This window comes from Phacochoerus africanus, chromosome 7 (genome assembly GCF_016906955.1).
Source record: "Phacochoerus africanus isolate WHEZ1 chromosome 7, ROS_Pafr_v1, whole genome shotgun sequence".
Taxonomy (NCBI): domain Eukaryota; kingdom Metazoa; phylum Chordata; class Mammalia; order Artiodactyla; family Suidae; genus Phacochoerus; species Phacochoerus africanus.
This window is the reverse complement of record NC_062550.1, coordinates 70,477,178-70,498,551: the sequence shown is the minus strand read 5'-3', so window position 1 is coordinate 70,498,551 and position 21,374 is coordinate 70,477,178. Positions and strand designations below refer to the sequence as shown.

Sequence of the window (21,374 nt, the reverse complement as noted above, 5' to 3'; positions counted from 1 at the left end):
GCGTCTATGAATACACTTGAATCTGTACTTGAAGCTACTTGTAGTCTATACAGATGGGGTTATGTGGGTTAGTAAATGCACTCTGTATTTGCAAGATATTTTCCTTCTAGAAATCCTGGGAGATAAGACACTTCTCAGTAAAGACGTTTGGAGCACCACTGGGTATTATTCAGATTCTGAGGATTATTCTTCTCAGTTTAGTCTTCCTTCTGGCCATCTCTACCCTCTCAAGGGGGATAAAAAGTCTCCGATTGCTTGGTGGGAAGGAGCCAGGCATAATATATTCATGAAGGGCAGCACTGACCCATTTGAAGTGTAAGGATCCCGTAACTGACACATCTTTTTGAGCCCCAGAGCTGTGCCAAGATTTAAGGGGGAAACAAGGACACATAAGGTCTGGTTACTGGCCTGATGGAACATGCTTCTTGGTTGTAGAAGCAACACCTACAACGGCAAGACAATTTCCACGAGACCATTTGCCAACGAAAAAAGACAGATCATGACTGTTAGCTTTGGGCCAGCAGATGCCATAGGCATCCAGGACAGGAGCAGAAGCAGCAGGTGTCAGGGGCTCTAGTAAATGACTGACTTTCCGTGATGGCCGTGTTCCTGAAGAGAGCATTTGCAGAATTCTCAGGGAAGCTCCAGAGAAGCAGGGCAGATCAGAGCCTAGGGAGTGGACAGTGTGGAGGGTGAGGACCAGAGTCCGGTAGGCAGAGGACCAGAGCATGAAGAGCAGCCAAAGCCACCATGTCCAGTGCCAGAGAAGAGCCCAGGGAGCACCCAAAACTAGCATCAGGACTGGGAGTTCCCGTTGTGGCTTGGTGGGTTAAGAACCCGACTAGTATCCATGAGGATGCAGATTTGGTCCCCGGCCTCTCGCAGTGGGTTAAGGATCCAGCGTTGCCATGAGCTGAGGCATAGGTCACGGATACAGCTCGGATCTGGTGTTGCTGTGGCTGTGGCGTGGGGCAGCAGCTGCAGCTCTGATTTGACCCCTAGTCTGGGAACTTCCATTTGCCACAGGTGTGGCCCTAAAAAGGAAAAAAATAAAAAAATAATTTAAAAAACCACACACATTCCCCAAATAGCATCAGGGCATAGAGTCAGATGGCCAGAGATGGAAGTCATAGTCCTCTACCCCGCTTGAGAATTTCCTCTGAGTCCTTACATACTCCACGCTTACTCATCACGGAAGCCTGTGGAAGAGGCAGAATACCTACCTATTGCTGTTTGGCAGAGGAAGAAACTGAGGACAGGAAAACTTCGATGGTTTGCATAGTGATCTGAACAGAGGAAAGGAGAACCAAGACCAGGACCCACAGGGACCCTTCTGCCTGACGCCCTCTGCCTCCATGGTGACCCCAGCTGGGGGCAGAATCACCTGCCCTGTGGGGAACACACAGAGATGATGCGGCCCAAGTCTGGGGAGAAGGCTTAGTCCAACTCCAGGCAAGAGGAGGGTGGGAGAGAAGACGGGCTCTGTCTTTCTGCACATCTGTCTGTAAAGGAAGCCAAGAACTACCTGGGACATCCTTGCAGTGACAGGAGAAAGAGGCCGCTGTTGGCTCAGGGCGGGGAGGGGGAGGAAGAGGAGGGGACACATGGGAAGCCTGCATTTTAAGCCCATTAAGGAGGAAGAGCCACGAGCCAAGCATCCAATTAACCTGACATCTCTTGCAACCAAAATATCTGAGGATATAAGAAAAGAATTTAATATGTGAAGACTTGGGAGAAAAGTGACTAATAGCAGGAAAACAGTCCTAGTTTATTTTAAAAAATAGGTCAGGCCCAACACCTCCAATAGATTCCTTCCCAGCAGTTAGGGATCCAGGAGATGGAGGGGGTGCCGTGCGGATGCAATGCTGTCTTGACGTGAAGCGGGCATGGCTGTTGTGCCTCAGAGAGACGGCCGGGGGCAGCCGGGAAGCACTGTGCACAGCTGCAGAGGGCTGCCCTTGGAGTTGCGCTGCACCGTGACCTTGGCCGTGACAGCCAGTTAGGGACTGGCCCGAGGACACCCAGCCCGAAGGTAGCAGTGTTCACACCGAACCCCCGTCCTTTTGCTGTGTGAGCCCAGGTGCTTTCTGGAACCTGTGGCTGCCTGTCCTTCAGGTGTCCTTGACCCGGCTGTGGCGTTGCCTGGGAATCTCAGTAGCATGAGGTAAAGCCAGGATGGCCTCCGAGGGCTGCAGCAGGGGTCCCAGAGGCACGGAGAAGGCAGGCAGCCATCCCAGCTCTGCCTGGACGAGGGTTTCAGAGGCAGCCCCGGGGGGGCTTGATCGACGTGCAGAGTGGCAGTCCTCACCCACACAGGATCAGATTCTCTTGGTCTGGGAGGGGCTGGATACCCATCCCAAGGTGACTGACGCAGATAGTGATAGCGGACCACTGTCCTCTGTCAGGGTCCCCAGACAGTTTCCTTCAGAACATTAATTTCTAAAGATGTTTCTAGATCTCCCAGGGAAAAAGGCTGCCACAGCAATGAAACTGGTAATACCAGTCCCTCTTGGAGAGTCACGATTCATTTTAACAAATTAAAGGTTTAAAGGAGGGCAGTTAAGCAATCTCTTTACACTTAGCAATATACACATGTATCAAATCATTACATTGTACACCTTAAACTTACATAAAGATTTATGTAGATTATATCACGAGAAGGCTGGAAAAGAGAAGTTCCTGCTGTGGCACAGTGGGTTAAGAATCCCACTGCACGGAGTTTCCATGGTGGCGCAGTGGAAATGAATCCAATTAGGAACCATGAGGTTGCGGGTTCTATCCTGGCCCCGCTCAGTGGGTTAAGGATCCGGCGTTGCCGCAGATGCAGCTCGGATCTGTTGTTGCTGTGGCCATGGCTGTGGCTGGCAGCAACAGCTCCAATGAGACCCCTAGCCTGGGAACCTCCATATGCTGCAGGTGAGGCCCTAAAAAGACAAAAGACCAAAAATAAAATAAAATAAAATAAAAATCCGACTGCAGCAGCTCGGGTTGCCAAGGAGGTGAGGGTCCCATCCCTGGCCTGGCACAGTGCGTTAAAGGGTCCAGTGTTGCCGCAGCTGTGGCTGGGATTCAGTCCTTGGCCTGGGAACTTCCATATGCTGAGAGTATGGCCATTAAAGAAAAGAAAAGAAAAAGATGGAAAAGAAAAGACATCTCTTTAGCTTTTTTGCCCAAACTTACTTGACAACGAAACCCCTTATTCCAGGAATGTCTATTCCTTGGGAAACAGTGTGGGAAAATGCAGCTCAGACAAGCAGTTCTCAGTCTCTGGGATGCATCAGAATCACGTGGCGGGCTTGTTGGAGCAGACTGCTACACCTCCACCCCGGCTCGAGACTCAGATCCAGTGCTTTCCAGGGAGGCTCAGGAACCTGCCTTTCCTACGAGCTCCCTGGTGATGCTGATGCTATGGTTCAGGGACTACATCGTGAGAGCCTCAGCCCAGGCACCCTCCTGAAGCTCTGGGGTGAGTGGGAGGATGGGACTGAGAAGGGGCCAGGACCCAGGAGAAGGGGCTTCCAGGGAGCACAGCCAAGGAAGGGGCTTGAGTCTGCAGTAATAAAAAAGCCTGTGAGAGTGGGCTCTGCCAAGATGCCAGAGTTATAGTCAGGGACACTGCAAAACAGAGAGATGCCAGCCGGTGACAGCAGCTGGCACTCCGAGACATGCATCAGTGTGTGGCCTCACCTCGGGGCAATCTAGAGAGTGTCTGTATCTTTAAATAGCCAACTCTAGGGAGAGGCACGGGGGTGACTGTTGACAAATGGACAAGCCAGGGGGCCAGGACTCCAGGGAGAGGACTCCAGCTTGTAGGACCAGCAGTGTCTGGCCCTCCTCCCCATTTCTGAGACGGGCAGGCTCTGATCCCCAGGGCGAGGAGCAGTGAGCCAGGTCCTGGCATCTGCCCCCGCACCGGGCTTCCTTCTGGGGAGGCTGACGTCAGCAGTGCTTCGCTGGGACCCAGGTGATAGGAAATATGGATGCAGGAGAGCAGGCGGAAAGGGGGACCCGGGCTGTCTGTGGCCAAAGTCAGACCTGAAAGCTGTGTGTCTGCAGTGTGGTCATGGGGACAGGAGCACCCCAGGTGCCCGTCCCAGCCATGCCTGCCTTGCTGCCGGCGGACACCCACCCTTAGAACGGTTCCCCTTTCAGTTGAGCCCTGGGCCTACTAAAGGCAGATAGATGGTGCCAGACCCGCTAGCTCCTGGTTACTCCTGACGACATGGACCCCGGTCAAGATCACAGTCTTGTGAGTAAACAGGGATGGAGAAAAGTGTGGTGAGGGTCTGAGGGTGATCCCAGGGTGGGGGGCTGGGGGGAGAAGGCAAAGGCTGCTGCGGAGGAAGACGCAGTGAGACCGGCTGGCAGCCCCTCGGCCCCCACGACTTCCTCTGCTCCCCTGCGGCGCCCCACCCCCTGCAGTCCTCTTTCTGTCCCTCTCTGGGCCTCAGGCTGGGCAGGCTGCCGTTGAGGACAGACTCAGGTTAGAAAAAGCTCTCTTGACATTTGGAGACAGAGCAGGATTTGGCTTCTCCGGTGGAGCCTTTTGTTCTCAGGAAAACCGTCTGCAGAGCTTGGGCTGGTGCCAGTGACAGCCATTTATAGCCCCATGGGCTTGGGGTGGCTTCAGCTGCCTGGTGCAGAGAGTGCTGGCTTCTCCCTGCCCCGGGCTGCCTGCCTTCCCCTTGTATCCCCTTCATTCCAGCCCCCCCCCCCCTTAAAGCCCCTCCCTCCTCTCCCCACCCCTCCCTGATTTTCTTGGGGGTTCCTGTTCTAGATTGGCTTATGTGACCCTGAGCACATTCCCTTCCTCATGTGGACCTCAGCTTCCTACAGACTGGAGCCCAGCGGTCCCCCCCTTTAGAACTCAGACACCTCCGATAGGCGCCCACCTGTGCCATCCTCCACTGAGGCATCGCCCTCTATTTCCGCTTTGCTTTTGACCCTCTTTCAAATAGCCAGGGCTTCCTGCCTGGGCCGGCTTTGCCTCCTGCTTCTGAGCACAGGGCCTGGCTCCTAACAGAAGCTGTCAAGCTCAGTGGGTCCAAACACAGTGTCAGGATCAAGAGCAGGGTTTTGCTGTCCGACAGATGATCGTTCCCATCTTGGCTCTGTTGCTTGCTAGCTCTGGGCTTTGAATGAATTTTTTGAGCTTCAGTTTCCTTGTCTGTATATTTCAGTACCTCATTCATTGAGTTATTATGAGGATTTTATGAGATGATATTTGTGAAGGGTTTAGCACAGTTCCTGGCACACAGTGGGCCCACAGTCCCTGTTAGGGACCATCACCGTCATCACGGCCACCAGCATCACCATCACCAACATGGGGCAGCATCATCACCACCATCGCCATCACCATCGCCACCATCCCCATCATCAGCATCACCATCACCAACATGCGCCTCATCACCACCATCCCCATCATCACCAACATCAGCATCACCATCATCCCCATCATCACCATCCCCATCATCACCAACATGCACCTCATCACCACCATCAGCATCACCACCATCCCCATCATCAGCATCACCATCAGCACCAACATCAGCATCACCACCATCCCCATCATCAGCATCCCCATCATCACCAACATGCGCCTCATCACCACCACCATCACCATCGCCAACATCAGCATCCTCACCATCCCCATCACCAACATCCGCAGCAGCATCACCACCATAATTATCATCACCATCATCACCATCATCTTCCTCATCTACCTTCATTTTCTGGTGGAAGTGGGGTTAGGTAAAAAATGCTGTCCCTGAATCCCCAACCCTGTCCGTGGACATCCCACCCGTCGAGGACCAGCTGGACACCACTTCTTCAGGGAGCCATCGTCTGGTCTCCAGCTTCGGTGTTTCACAGCCCTTTAGCTCATCTCAGCATTTGGGGACCCAGGCCCGTTCACTGCCGTGGAATGGGCCAGACTAGGAAGATCGCAGGTGATGTACTGGGGAGGAACACAGCTGACGATCCCCCGGGACAGGCCGTTTAGTCTGTTCCCAGCGTCTGAAGAGTCCAGATCAGCAGCTGACACTAAGAATAGAAGACAGAGTCACAAATCCTATCAGGGGAAGGTGACCCTGAGCAGATGGGAAGCAGGCAGCCCTGGGAGACCTTTCGCAAGAGCAGCACTCTGACCCCTGGGCCCTGGAGAGGAGAGGGCAGGGCAGGGCAGGGCTGGAGACACCGGGACCCGGCAGGACTGGAAGTCCATGGCGATGTGAGCACACACTAAGGGCTAGGGATTTGGGCCCAGAGAGCAGATGGGAGCTCTGGTGGCTGCTGCTAGGGCGACTTTATAAAGCGAATCTTCCTCTGTCATCTGCTGGAGTCTGAAGGGTCTCCAGCTCCCACTAGAGAGAGTCTTTGAGGGCAGTGTTCCTGGGTGTCTGTTTCCTCCACGGGACCATGTAGTGCTCGCTGCTACCGACGTTCAGTAGGTGTTTGCAGAAGGAGAGGCACCAGCCCTGGGAGTGATGCATGGGGAACATGGCTGTTTCCCACCCCAGTCCCAGCCTCCTGGGACAGGGCACCCCGTTGGCCGATGGGCAGGGCCCAAATCTCCTCTGCAGGAGGCCGAGCTGGGCTGACAGCCTTCAGTGCCAGAGCCTGGGCCACAGCCCCCTCTTTGTCCCAATGACCTGTGGTTGTTGAGGTGAGTGGTCCCCGAACCTACCTTTGCCTTGTGATGCAGTGGGTGCTGGGCGGAGGGCACTTTGTAAATTGTCTGCTGGGGAAAGAGTCTTGGGGAGCCGCATAGAAGGGACCTTGGCTTCCAAGTTGAATGGAGCTCGGGAGTGCAGGAGGCCCCCCCCGACCTTGACTGTGCAAGATCCTGGGCCAGCTGGGACATTTTCTCTCCTTAATGTATTTAAATGGAGTCGAGATTGGGGTCAGCTTCGTGCACAGAGCCTCTCCCAGCTTTAGAGGTGGCCACACAACTTCCTGAACGTGGCATCCTCTTGGATACCCGAGGCTGGATGGAGGGTGGCTTTGTTCTGGTGCCCTTGTTCAGTCACTGGAGCACAATGCTTGGGTCACACGTCCTTGGGGCAGGGGCAGTTGCAGAACTGGAAGCATGAGGACACGTCCTCCCAGCCTCTCCCGCTGGGTCCCCGGAGGCCTCCAAGGTCCGCAGAGGAGAATGCGTCCTGCTTCTCTCCCTGCCCCGTCCTCACCTTCCTCTACCCCCTTCCCCGCGGCCTCTCCCACGTGAAGCCCTCCTCCTCTCTCTGCACCTTCTTTCCAAATCCGGAGAGCCGGCCTCAGCTTCCCATCCCAGGTCTGCACCCACATTTCCTCTTCTTTTCCAATAGTACTACTTTCGGCTACATACAGAAGTGGTACTTGTTAATGGCAGACGTTAAAAAAATATATATTAACAAGCCCAAGGAAGGAAAGAATTAACTGATTCACAGCCCAACACCATGGATTCCACTGCCTTCCCCAAGCCTCGCTGGCAGGGAGAGCATTCCATTCTTAAATGAGATCATGCCGTCTCCTTTCCTCCTTCGGGGTCTCCTCAACGCACAGTTTGTCACGATCATATTTCTGTCATTAAACACTCTGCCGTGACATGCGAAATGGGTGTGTCACCTCCAGTGTGGACGCACCGCAGTTCGTACAATCACTTCTGTTTCGCGGAAACTCCAGGTTGCCTCTTATTTTCTGCCATGGTGAATAGCGCTGTCATGAAATTCTTACAGCTACCGGTTTACGATTATCCATGATTTTTTTTCTTAGGGTACAGTTCCAAAAAATGGAATTGCTGGCTTTAAGGATTTGTGCTTTTTAATGCATTTTGTAAACTCCCCCCCCCCCCAATCTCACTAGATGTATACGAAAGCACCTATTCTTTTGCAACCTTTACAACTGCAATTTTAGTCTTTTGAGGGGGGGAGTTGACATCTTTGGTATTTGAAAGTTCTAACATTTTTGTTTTCATTTGACGTTACTCATTTCTAGAGAAGATAACTCTTTTCACAGCTTGTTGATTTGCCTTTTATGTTTGTCCTCACGTGAATTCACAGTTCGACGCTCTGTCCAAGGTGAGACTGGAGACGCTTCTCTTGTTCTGGTTGGTTTGTAAAGCCGCTCTCCTGCTCAGGGTATTAACCTCTGTCTGCCGTGTGTGTTACAAGTGTAATTCTCAGCTGACCATTGACCGTTCAGCTGGGTCTATGGTATTTACCAGCTAGGGTGGCACTTCCGTCTGCCTGCTGGACACCTTTCCTTCTGCGATGCAGTGAGACCTCCACCTTCACATCGGGACTGAAGTTCATTCTTTTCCCCACCCCACCCGGCTCTTCCCGCTGACTTGCTTATTTCTGTTAATGTCATCACCACCTTCCTAGTCACCCAGGCTGGAAATGCTGAAATCATCTTGGATTCCAACTTCTCTCTTCTCCCCTACGTTCCGCCAGTTGCCAACTCCTGTGGATTCTATTTCTGCGATTTCTCTGGCAGGCGGCCCCTCTGACACTGCCGTGGTTCAGCATCTCATTATCTCTTGACTGGACTTTGGAACTGGCCGCCCCAGTCCCGGGGCCCCCCTCTTCCTTCCTCTGCACTCCCTTGCAGGCTGCCACCACATCAGTCGTGCTCCTGGAGAGCTCAGATGTAGAACTCCCTGCTTACAAACTGCCAACGGCTCCCCCTTGTCCTGTATTTAATGACACCATCTTAGCCTGGCCTTAATTTCCTTTCAGCCGAATCTCTCCAAATCCCAGCCAAGTTCCAAACGAGCTCACAGTCTTCCCACCCTTTTCCTTTTTGCTGAAACCATGCCCTCCTAGAACGCCCTCCTGCCCCATCACCGTCTCCCCAAATCCACAGAGAAAGCTCCCACCTACCCCACCTCCAGCGACCCCAGCTAAGTCTACAGCCAAGTGACTTCTCTCTCCTTGGAAATTCCAGAGCAATTTGCTTGAGTTTCTCTTGTAAAGCAAATCTTCCTCCATCATCCTCTGGAGCCTCAAGGGTCTCCGGCTCCCACTAGAGAGAGTCTTTGAGGGCAGTGTTCCTGGGTGTCTGTTTCCTCCACGGGACCCTGCAGTGCTCACTGCTACCGATGTTTGGTAGGTGTTTGCAGAAGGAGAGGCACCAGCCCTGGGAGTGATGCACGGGGAACACAGCTGTTTCCCACCCCAGGCCCAGCCTCCTGGGACAGGGCACCCCGTTGGCCGATGGGCAGGGCCCAAGTCTCCTCTGCAGGAGGCCAAGCTGGGCTGACAGCCTTCCCCCTCTCTCTCCCCACGATCTATGGTTATTGAGGGGAAGGCCTCCCCCCAGTCCATCTGTCCTTTGCCCTGTGATGCAGTATGTACTGGGCGTTGGGCACTTTGTTAAGTTGGCTGCAGGAGAGAGAGTCTCGGGAAGCCTGGTGGAAGGGACCTTGGCCTCTGAGTTGAATGGAGCTTAGGGGTGCAGGAGGCCCCTGCGACCTTGACCATGCAGGAGCCTGGACCAACTGGAACTTTTTCTGTCCTTAATGTATTTAAATGGAGTCAAGATTGGGGTCAGCTTCGTGCACAGAGCCTCCTCTAGCTTTAGAGGTGACACTGCAGCCAGCACGGGAGTGTGCAATTGACACAGTCTATTTTTAGCCTCCCTGAGACCGTGACCAACATCCCAAGCGGAGGGTGGGCACACCTGCTGCATTCTAATGAGGCCGCCCGGGTGCCTCTGCTGCCAGACAGCCTGGGATCGCACCGACCTGGAATCTGATGTTGCTAAACTGGGAAGCCTGCTTATTTCCCAGAGGCTGTAGCCTAGATACACTGGGAAAACGAGAGCCTCGGCCTCCCTACAGCTCACCCCCCTCCAGCCCGGGACCCAGGTAGTCTCGTTACTCAGACTACTTGATCTCTCTCTGTCCTAGGACTCTCAGTGTCCCTTGCTAGAAAGGAGATAGCAAGTCTGCGCTGACCCAGCTCACAGATGAGCAAACTGAGGCAGAGAATTGGAACATGTTAACGTACTCTGAATGCTACAACTACGGTGGACGATGGTGATGATACTAATAGAGCACTTATTACTGCGTGTCCAAAAGTGTTCTGAACTCTTCTCTTTTTCTTTCTTTGCTTTTAAGGCTGCACCTGCAGCACATGGAAGTTCCCACGCAAAGGATCGAATCAGAGCTGCAGTTGCCAGCCTACACCACAGCCACAGCAACGCCAGACCCGAGCTGCATCTGCGACCTACACCGAAGCTGTAGCAACACCTGATCCTTTAACCCACTGAGTGAGGCCAGGGATCAAACCCACATCCTCATGGACACTAGTTGGGTTCATGACCTAGTGAGCCACGACAGGAACTCCTGAACTCTTTATATATAGTAACTCGTCACTTACAAATAGATTTTTAAGAATTCCGTACCCTTAAGGCCCTTGCTCTGCTGTGCACATCTGCATCTCCCCCACTTCAGGGAAAGGTATTTCTTCTCCTGACAGCAATGCTTCTGTGGTGCAGTCGGAATCCTGAACGTCCACGTCCTCTCTTTGCCCGTGGAGGGTGGGGCTGGCTGGTGCTGGGGGCAGTAGTGGGGTGTGGGGTCGGGCTGGCTGTGGGGATTGGGGAACCCAGAAAGGGCAGTAACTGGGAGGGTGGGGGCGGGAGGCCGGCCGTCAGTGGGCATTCGCGGGTCAGAGGAAGCGGACTCTGAAACCAGAGGGACAAGGCAGCAGGTGTGAGAAATCAGCACCCGAGAGACCCGCATGTGGGGAGCCAGGTGCTGCCTGTGGGATGGAGAGAAGCCTGTGGGCTTGAGCTGCCTAAGGACGGAGGTGGGACTCAGCTCGACGTGTACTCGCCATGTGCTGGGCCCTTTACGAAGCGCTTTCCAGATACCTGTCTCATAGGATGACTCTAGGAGATGCGGGCCATTTTATTCCCATTTTGGAGCTGGGGAAACTGAGCCACCAAAAGCACCTAACTCTGTCCAAGGTTGTGTAGCTGGTGAGTGGCAGGGCTGGGATTCAAGTTTCAGGGGGCTGGCTCTGGAACCCATACTCCAGCCACACTGCTCTGTGATGCTGTATGATGCCGTATCGCCATTCCCCTACTGAGTGCTAACTGTTCGTCTCTAAAGGAAGGTATCATTGTTCCCATTTAACAGAAATGCAAACTGAGGCCCGGATCAGTTTGCATTTCTGTTCATGAAATGTATTTTCATTTCATTTCTCAGCCCACCTGTTACTAGATAGGCCTGGGTTAAGTTCAGGTGGGTTTGGCTCCTAACTACCATGCCACGGTCCAGCACAGCACAGCACAGCCCTCAGCTTGGGGGCCCCATCCCTGCTTCGCTGAGGCTGCTGTGCTGATGTGGAGCCAGGCTCAGGGAGGGGAAGGAGGGAGGGTGGGATCTCAGGCGGCAGGAGCTCCGGCCGCCGGTCACACCTGCCCCTTCTCTTCCCCATAGGTGAGCAGCCCCCCGATTCAGCCCCCTCAGCCAGTCGTTCCAGCCAAGCCTGTGCAGTGTGTCCACCACGTGTCCACTCAGCCCAGCTGCCCGGGCCGGGGAAAGATGTCCAAGCTGCTGAACCCAGAGGAGATGACGTCGAGGGATTATTACTTTGACTCCTATGCCCACTTTGGGATCCACGAGGTAAAATGTCCTGCTGTGGCAGCGGGCATGCCGTGCTCAGCCCTTCACTGTCATGAAGGGTGTTCTCTCTGTGGTCCGGGGCCCCTGGCGCTGTCTCCATTCCAGGGGGTAGGAGCCAGGAGGGGGTCAGGGCCAGGCCGATCAGGTGAAGCTGTGTGTGGGGGGGAATGTTTCTCAGCCAGAGAGCAAGGGGTGCTTCCAGGGCCCCCATTTTATGGTGCAGCACCCAAGCCTCTTCCAGACCCTGAGCCCAGGGCATCCAGGAGGACGGGAAGTCCTTGGTCTTTGCTGCAGGAGCTCAGGCGCTTGGCAGCTGGGGACCAGCGTCTAAAAAGAGTCTGGCATCTCCATATCCAGTCTTTGCAGAAACAAGCCTCAGGTTCGTTCTGGACCAATGAACGTCTCCAGGGAAGAATCAGTAGGCTTCCTTGGAGACCTGGTCCCGTCTGATGCCCTGATTGATTCTCAGGAAATTCTTATGTCTACATGCTGTCTTAGTCCATAGCAGGGGAGATTGATGTTCGCTCTAGAGCAGAACAGAGCTTCCTAACAAGCGGGTTTCTGGCTAGAGCGGGGACACAACAGTACTTTTCCCTCTTCCTCCATCACCTCCAGCGCTTTCTCACCCCAAATCAACAACCAACAGCGTGAGTGCTTACTCAGGGCTGGCTGCTCTTCTGCGTACATTATATGTGTCATGTCATTGAATCCCCCAAGAACGCTATAAAGAAAGCATTTCTATTACCCCTTTACAGTATAAAGAAATATTGAAAAAGGAGCAAAAGCTTGCTGGCTATGCAAATGCATTTTCAAAATAAGTCTCAAAGCTCCCCTTCCAACTAGATGCTTCTGTAAACCCTTCCTGTATCGGAACAGTGATACTGCCATTGCCAGAAGGGCGTTTAATAAGTAATAGACCATGGGGTTTTTTTTTTTTTTTTTTTTCAGTGCCTACTCCAAGCTGGGTATTGTTCCCAGCATTTTATACTTCTGGCGCCTTTATTCCTCAGATCAACCCTGCGAGGTTGGTATTATTCTTTGTCCCCATTTCACAGATGAGGCTCTAAGACCTTTAAAAGATTGACTTTTATGCAGTTTTGCTGATTCCTTTGTGAGCAAGGTCAGGAGTTGATACTTGGCAGAGCTTGAAATTGAACCTTCATGTTTTGGGGCCCCAGGAGGCATCATTCCTGCCTTCCAGGCCAGACAGTCTTTTAAATGGGTCTTTCTTTCTGGAAGCTTTGCCTTTGTTCCTGCTGAGTCCTTTGCAATTTCCCCTGGAGGGAGAGGGTGGAGGGGTTCGATCCCTGAGGACTGCTCTCCGCAGAAGCGCCCTAGGCCTGGGCCTGGGGGTGCAGGGCTGGACCCTGTGTTGGGTCCTGGCCCAGGAGGGCCTGGGTAGCTGGGCCTGCAGCTCTTGGTGGTCCCCACAGGGCTGGGGCTGGGATGGTGCATGGAGCCCAATCCCAGGCCTGTGAGAGGCTCTGAGAGGCAGGAAGGATGCCTTCAGGAGTTCCCCTCCTCAAGATGCTGCCTCTAATTGAAGCGCTTGTCTTCCACAGAGCAAAATTCTGTGCCTCTGAGCACCTCTCTTCCCCCAGAGCAGATTTCTGGGAAGAAAGAGCCCTTCCAGGGATCCCAGAATGTTCCCTTGGGCCTGCCTGCAGCCCCGTGAGGGACCAGCCAATGGTGGTGTGGCCCTCACATGGCCCCCCGCCCAGTGTTCTGGCCCCACTCCCTGGAGAACCTCCTCCACTGACTCCCCCCACCCCTCCCTCTGGCCCGCTTGGACGTAGGCCGTGCTCCTGTGCCGTGACATCCCTGCCACCCTTCAGGACGTGGTCCCGGCCCTTGGCCCAGGGCTCCGCACAGTGTCTGATGTGTACAGGTTTGTGGATACAGTGGCTCATCTCAGCACTCAGGTGCTGCCCACCATGCCGGGCAGGACATGAGTCTGACCTGCACAGGGGAAGGACACCCAAGGTCACCAAATACATGGACTGTGAACCAGCTTCCCTCTGTGTCGTGTATTGACAGGAAGAGCAAACCTGTTCATGAGCATGTTTAAACACGGTGCAGACTGAGCTCTGAACTTGGAGTAAAGGGCGTGCAGGTCCCACATCGCATCTGCCTCCTCAGTAACCTGTCCCAGAATAGGTTTCCCAGCCCTTGGCATCAGGCGGTCCTTCTGATCACCCAGCTGAAATCCTTCCTGCTGCTGCCGGAGGCCATCTCTCCACCTGGCTTCTGGGGAAAGGCAGAGGTCTGGGGGCAGGGGTGGCTAGCTAGCCTCCTTTCAACCCCGAGCTTTCCCTCCAGCCCGCTGGGTCTCCAGGGTCATCTGATGTGAAAGGAGGTTGAGGCGTGTGGCTGGCCTGCTCATTCCTCATTATTAAACGCCAGGGATCGCCCTTCCATGCCAGACAGTTTGTAGGCGAGGCCTTTGCCTCCTCGGTCTGGACAAGACCCACATCTCCCCCTCCACCCCCCGCCCCCCGGCAGCCAAGCTGGCCGGCCGTTTGGCAGCCTTTTCGCATCATTAACAAGATGCTTCCCCAGGCGGGCAGCCGCACGCCAGCTCGCTGATTAATAGTGATCAGTGCGTGCTTAGGAAACATGGTGTAGGGCGGCTTGGGCTTGATGAGTCTGCAAGTACAAGTGAGAAGTGCTGAGTGTGTGGGGGTGGCAGCATTGTGGGGGGCTGGAGGGCACAGCAGGAAGTGATTCCGGACACTTCTGTTCTTGCATCCCATGGCCCCATCCAGAGATTACTCCGTGCTTAGCCCCTGGAGGGCAGGGGCCAGGGAGAGAAGGACTGTGCCTTCTGTCCCAGGGCCTCTTTGAGAAGAATGAATCCTGAAGGCGAGCAGAAGTGGCAGATGTGTCCCTGCGCACAGAGGGGAGGGGCCCAGCCCCCTGACCTCTGGAGATCCCAGCTCTCAATTCTCCACATCTTCGACAGCCGACCCTGGGCATTGGGCCTCGGGTGCTAGAAGAATCAGCCCCTGGGGTCCCTGTTCCCAGCCTGAGCCCACACCCAGCCAGCTCTCTTCTTTCGACAATCTTGCCGCAGGTTCTTTGGAAACAGATTCTTCAGGGCCTCATTTCCCAGCAATTAGTCTTTGTGCTGCCATGTGTTCAGTGGGCAGGAGACAAAGTCACCCACAGCTGGGGGTGGGAATTGTTTTCAGCCCAGAGTGGCATGCTGCTGTCTGAAATGTCTGGAGACGTCTTTGGACTATTCTCTTTCAGGGCCGATAAAGGCAGGGGTGCGGGATGGGGAGAGACAGATTTTTTTTTTTATTTTTTTTTTGAACAGGCTCGGTAGGGGAAGCCTCGCTAAGTCACACCTTCTCTTCCCCCAGAATTTGTGCCTTTGGACCAAACTCCTGGACCCTTAAGGAAGGGAAGAAGGGGCCGAAGAAGTGACAAAAGATGATGAATTAAAGGGGGGCCCTTGAGGGGATCCCTTTTAGCAACAGCAGGACCTACAAAGATACTGGGCCATCTCATTCCATCAGGAAAGGCAGTTGGGACTTTGAACTACGAGTATGATCGAGAGATTTCTGAACCTTTGTCATTATTTTGCCTCCATTTCCTACTCACTCTCAACGATTTCCTTGCATAGATGAAAAGGGTCACCGTTTTCATGAAGAGCCAGAGCTGGCACTGTTGTAACACTTGCTCTGTTTATTTAATCATCACAACCTTATGAAATAGATGCTCTTAGTGTCCTGCTCTCCTGGTGAGGAAATAGAGATACAGAAGGCTAAGTGATGCTCTGGGTGGGGAAGCTCAAAAGCACTGGAGCTCTGATTTGAATGCAGGAGTTCTGGCTCCCTATTTAGAGAGAGCTGATTGTGATGCCCCGTGCCTGGTTCTGGGGATACCATCTTGCAGTCCTGTGGTCTCACGGACTGCAATCCTTCTGATTGTTCTTGTTCTTGTCAAGCAGGCTTGTGATGTTTGGTCCCAGAGAGCTCCTGGAGGGAGAGACTGGAGCTACTTTGGAAATATTTAGAGTCAGACATGAACTCCATCTAAGCAAACCCTCACCTTATTTAGCTTCTAATATGACCAAAGATGTGAGTCCTCGGGCAACACAGGGAGTAGTGGCTGGGCTGAAAAGCAAACAAATTCTTTCAGCCTCTGGGGTTGAATTCTAAGACCCTAATAGAGGAATTAAAGCCCCCATCGTAAACCTACTCAACCCCTAAACCTGCTCAGCTCCTGATTGGCTTGAACAGAACTGGGCAGTCCATCATCTAGCTGCCTAACAAAAGAAAGGACATTCCCTCTCAGAATAACAACAACAAACTTCACCTGCTCTTGTTCCTTAGACACCATCAATGATATGAGATAAAAATGATAAGATGAGCATTTGGTTCATAGTCAAGAGAAAAATCACTCAGTAGAAAAAGATCTATAGGCTGCCTGGATGTTGGAATTATCAGATAAAGATGTTTAAATAACTATAACAAATACATTAAAAAAATTTCCAGTGGATTTCGCATTGTGACTCAGTGGATTAAGGACCCGAAAGAGTGCCCACGAGGATGTGGATTCAATCCCTGGCCTCACTCAGTGGTTGTATGATCTGGCATTGCTGCAAGCTGCACCATAGGCCTACAGCTGCAGCTCCGATTTGATCCTAGCCTGGGAACTTCCATATGCCACAGGTATGGCCATAAAAAGAAAAAAAATTCCAGGAAGAGATGAATATAATAGATGAAATTGAAATCCTGCAGCAGAAAAATGTGATATCTAAACCAAATATTCATTGGGTGGAAGTAATAACAGATAGGATACATAGAATCTGTGAACACATGGAGAGGGAAATAGAAATCATGGAAGCTGAAGAATAGACAAATTGACAAGGGAAGAGAGCCTCAATGATTTAAGAAACAGAATTAAGTGGTAAAATGTGAATATTTGGAATTCTAGACAAGAGAAAGAATGGGATAGAAAAAATATTTGAAGAAATATAGATGGATAAATGGCTAAAATTGATGAAAATTTGCTCTCCCTGGATTAATTTGCTCAAATGATGAAAGCAGATATGGACCAGCCACTGCAGTTGGCATCACCACCTGATTGTGTTTGTGATAATCCCTGGCCATCCTCCAAGCTCTGCCTCTCTTCTGCAAGGCCAAACTGGCAAAGTGGATGTGGATATGGGTCTCCTGGAATTGGTCTCCTGGACTAATGGATCTCATGGAACTAGTGTCAGTTCAGAGCCAGAGTCCAATAATCCTCAAAGCTCTGTTTATTTTCCTTTCTCCGATGCAGACATGCTGGTAAATGTCTGCAGGTCATCTTGGGGAAGGGTTAACAGTCCACAATTTTGGCAACATGACAGGGTTTCTCTTAATGTTACGTGACTTCCCCTTCATCCAAGGGCTGCTGGGTCTATAAGTTAGCTCAAGTCTGGGAATCTACTGAGGGGCCATGACTCTCTGTTTTGGTTATTCAGCCAGACTTCTGTTCACTAGACCTATAACTTTTCTGCTTAAATAGATCCAGTAAGAATTTAGTATGTTTCTTACTCTTTATTCTCTTGAGATACCGCTATCACCTGGCCCACTCCATAGGTGTTGGTGAGCCAGACTATGCCAAATACAGTGTCAGCTCTCCTGTCCTTACCTAACCATGCTCACCTCATCTTTGGTGATTACACGCTACAGTTTGGCCCCTGTGACCCATAACACCGGTTGGATATTATTGCCATGGTGCTTAGGAATCTCAGTTTGATGGTAGCTTTTCCCACCGTAATTTCTAACTACAGAGAAGGGCACCATACTCTCCAAGGGTGCTGGCCTTCCCTCACACACGTCTTTCTTGCAGCTGTAGTGGGAGGTCTATTCTCTGGTGTTGGTGTCTATTCTCTGGATCTCACATGACAGATGCATTTCGACATTCTGATCTCCCCAAGCCTTTGGATACCTTCCCCTTCAGCATACAGGAAGTGCCGGCATTTCTCCTTCATTTAGGCTAACTTTGGGTCCCTGTTTTAGTCAATAAACCATACTAACTGTTACAGGCATTCCAAGCCCTTGGAGGTAAAAGAGTGAGTCCACCATCTGCTTAGTGGGCCTTCGTCAACACACTTGGCTCAGCCCAACTTTATGTTTCTTCCATCTTGACCCCTCACCCTTACTAACCATATCCATTCCTATTCCCCAGATTTCAATGTATATAGGTTGAAAGTCTTATGCAGTTCTTTTGGTGTGTATCACACCTCCTCATGGGTCACTTTTGTGTCTCACTCTTTGGGGTCTTCTTGGAGTCAAATCTAGTTATAGGATTCTTGAGGTTAAGTATGAGGAGTATTGGCAGTACCTTGCCAGCAATTACCTCAAAGGACACCAGTATGACTGTTTGGGAAAAAGAAAGATAACTTTCTTGGGCAGGGGTAGAAGGTGCTTCTACTGGGAAAGAAGACTGTGTAATTTAGGGACTTAAGATCCCAGCTTCATTGGCTCTGCCCATGTGTTCCCAATCTAATTTTCGGATCCCATTCTTTACCAATAGATGACTCAATTTTAACAAAAGAGGCTCTGCAAAAATGGGAATTCACTGTGTGTTATAACTCAGGCAAGATTAAACCTTGGATTTGGTTTTCAGAAATCTTGACCTTGTAAGAAAATAAGGTCTTTTTTCTTTTCTTTTCTTCCTTTTATTTTTTCAGAGTCCTAGAAGATTTCAGGTGTTATATGAAGACCTTGAGCTGGGAATTTAAATCCCTGAGCTCATCATTTTCTTTCTCTAAGTTTTCTAGAGCAGTTAGCACAACCAACCAACCAATTCACCCCTTATATTCCTTATCATGACTGAAATGTTCTAAGATAGTGACTACTTGGTCACCTGGAGTCTTGTCTTCCGTAGGTAGTTCATCGCAAGTGTCTAAAGCTAAAATTTGAGCAACCCTTTTGCCATTTCATGCTATTGACTGCCAGTCCCCTCTTCACCAATGGCAAGAGAGTCCTTAGTGCCTTGAAACCTATTGAGATCAAAGAACCAGTCCCAGAACTCTCAGTACCAATTCAGGGAACACACTCTTAAGATATTCTTGGTACCAAATTTTGTCTCAGTCAGGGCTTAACCATGGAAGCAGATTCAGTAGGATGTATATATATTGCAATATTTATACAATTGTGTAAGGCTGCATTGTCTCCATATCTGATGCTGGAACTTGATGTAAGGGCAGGTAATCAGGAAAGGGCTATGAATGCAAAATAAGGGGAGATCAGAAGTAGCTAGAACTCATAAGCAAAAGCCCAAACACTGTGAGGACAGGCTGGAACATGTATCCATTCTCTTGCTCTGACCTTGGTGGTGAGCATATCCTGTAGAGGCCAGAGTGTTTCACCTTGGAGTTAAAAACTCACACACTTGACTCAGGGGTCAGAGAAACTGAAGACAAAGGTAGAACAATTGCAGGCCCAGCTGCTGCATCATGCCAGTGAGGCGAATTAACATATCAGCAATGGAGTTCCCATTGTGGCTCAGTGGTAATGAACCTGACTAGGATCCATGAGGATGCAGGTTACATCCCTGGCCTCACTCAGTGGGTTAAGGATATGGTGTTGCTGTGAGCTGTGGTGTAGGTCACAGACACAGCTCAGATCCCACAGCTATGGCTGTGGTGTAGGCCAGCAGCTGCAGCTCTGATTTGACCCCTAGCCTGAGAATTTCCATATGCTGTGGGTGTGGCCATGAAAAAAAGGGTGCACTACAAAACGCTTCCTGCTTCCTTTGTACTTCTGAATCTCATGAGAATCTCCCTTGTGACCCACCCTAACTGGAGACCTAGTAGAAAGGGAATTCTGGGAAATGTAGTTCTGCTTGGTAATGAGACATGTTACAAAGCCTTCACACATGTAGGCACTGAGCTTCAAAAACATGAAGCAATAGCTACAGAACCAGAGGGAGAAAAATACAAATCCCATGGTCAAAGATTTTTTTTTTAGAATACTTTCCCTCTTAGTCGATAGACAAATACATACAAAATCAGTAAGGATGTAGAAAATCTGAGCAACACCATCAAACAACCAAATGTAATAGACGTTTATAGAATAGAACACTGCATTCCCAGAATACAGAATATACATTATTTTAAGTGCACATGGAAACATTCAGTAAGACAGAACATATGCTGAGCCATAAACACATCTCAGCAAGTTTCAAAGACTGAAATAATGCAGAGTATGCTTTTTTTGGTCATGATAAAATTAATTTAGAAATCAATAAACAGTAAATTAACTAGAAAATCTCCAAATATTTGGAAATTATGCAACAACTGAGAACAGGGTCAGAAAAGAAATCACAAGAGAAATTAGAGAATATTCTAAACTGAATGGCAGTAAAAGCACAATCTAGGGACTTGATGTTTGTCTACTCCCAAGACTCATATGTTGAAATTCTAACTCCCAATGTGATGGTGTCAGGAGGTGAGGCTTAGGGGAGGTAATTAGGCCACAAGGGTGGAGCTTTCATGAAGGGGTTAGTGCCCTTAGAAAAGGGCTTGCTTCCCTGCTCTGTTCTTCATCCTTTGAGGATACAAGGAGAAAGCAGCCACCTACAAACCAGGAAGCAGGTCCTCACCAGACAGTGGATCTGCTGGCACCTTGATCTTGGACTTCCCAGCCTCCAGAGCTATGAGAAATAAATATGTGTTGTTTAAGTCTCCCAGTGTACTGTAATTTGTTATAGAAACTGAACTAAAGCACACAACGTATGCCATTTGGGGAAAAATTGGTTAAAGCAGTCTTTGGAAGAAAATTAATAGCTTTCATTGCTTCTATTAGACCAAAAGAAAGGTACAAAATCATAATCAGAGCTTTCACCTTACAAAGCTGGGGAAAGAAGAGAAAATAAAGCCTAAGTTGAAAGAAGGATATAATAAAGATAAGGGCAAAAATCAATGAAGTGGATGTCAAATATTAGAGAAAACCAATAAAGCTGAAAGTTTGTTTTTGTGAAGAATGATGAAATGGATAACGTTTAGCTAGATTGATCAAGGAAGAAAACACAAATGACAATATCATCAATAAAGGCAAAGACATCACTGTAGACCATATAGACATTTGACAGGTGACTAGCAAGTATTATGACAATATTATGCCCGTAAATTTGACATCTCAACTGAAATGGATAAATTCCTTGAAAAAAACACCATGTCAAACCTGATGAAAATGTGCTTAGTAAACTAAAATAGCACCCTATTCAACAAATTAAATTTATCCTTTAAATTTCCCCCCAGAAGAACTTCAGGCTCAGATAGTTTTACTGGTAAATGAAATTAAACATTTAAGAAAAATACCAATCTCAGGGAAACTTTTTCAGGAAATGTATGAGGGGAGAACACTTGCTAATTTGTGTGATGAACCCAGCAGAACTTTGATTACCAGGGATGGTAAGAAACAATTACAGATTGATGTCCCTCATAAGTATAGATGCAAAAATCTGCAAAAAATATTTATAAATAAAATCAAGCAATATTATAAAGGATAATATATCACGACAAGGTGTTGGTTCAACATTTGAAACCAGTCTATGGAGTTCAACCCATTCGCAGAACAAAGGAGAGACAAAGGAGAAAAGTCATATACAATTTCGAGAAATGTCTAAGAAGCATATGACAAAACTCAATGCCAATTTGTGATGAAAGCGCTCAGCAAATTAGAAACAGAGGAAAGCTTTTCCAATGTAATAAAAGACATTTATCAAAAGCTTACAGCCAAAATCACATTCAGTGATG

At 50.2% G+C, this 21,374-nt stretch overlaps 1 protein-coding gene across 1 annotated transcript in view; it reads left to right on the top strand.

The window, feature by feature from the left end:
* Positions 1-3,768: 3,768 nt before the first annotated feature.
* PRMT8 (protein arginine methyltransferase 8) overlaps positions 3,769-21,374 on the top strand; it is a 55,804-nt gene continuing 38,198 nt past the window's right edge. Inside the window, exons 1-2 of the mRNA XM_047787809.1 lie at positions 3,769-4,249; positions 11,429-11,614. Of these exons, the coding sequence (XP_047643765.1) occupies positions 4,223-4,249; positions 11,429-11,614 (213 nt within the window). The 5' untranslated portion in view covers positions 3,769-4,222. The remainder of the gene's footprint in view (positions 4,250-11,428; positions 11,615-21,374) is intronic.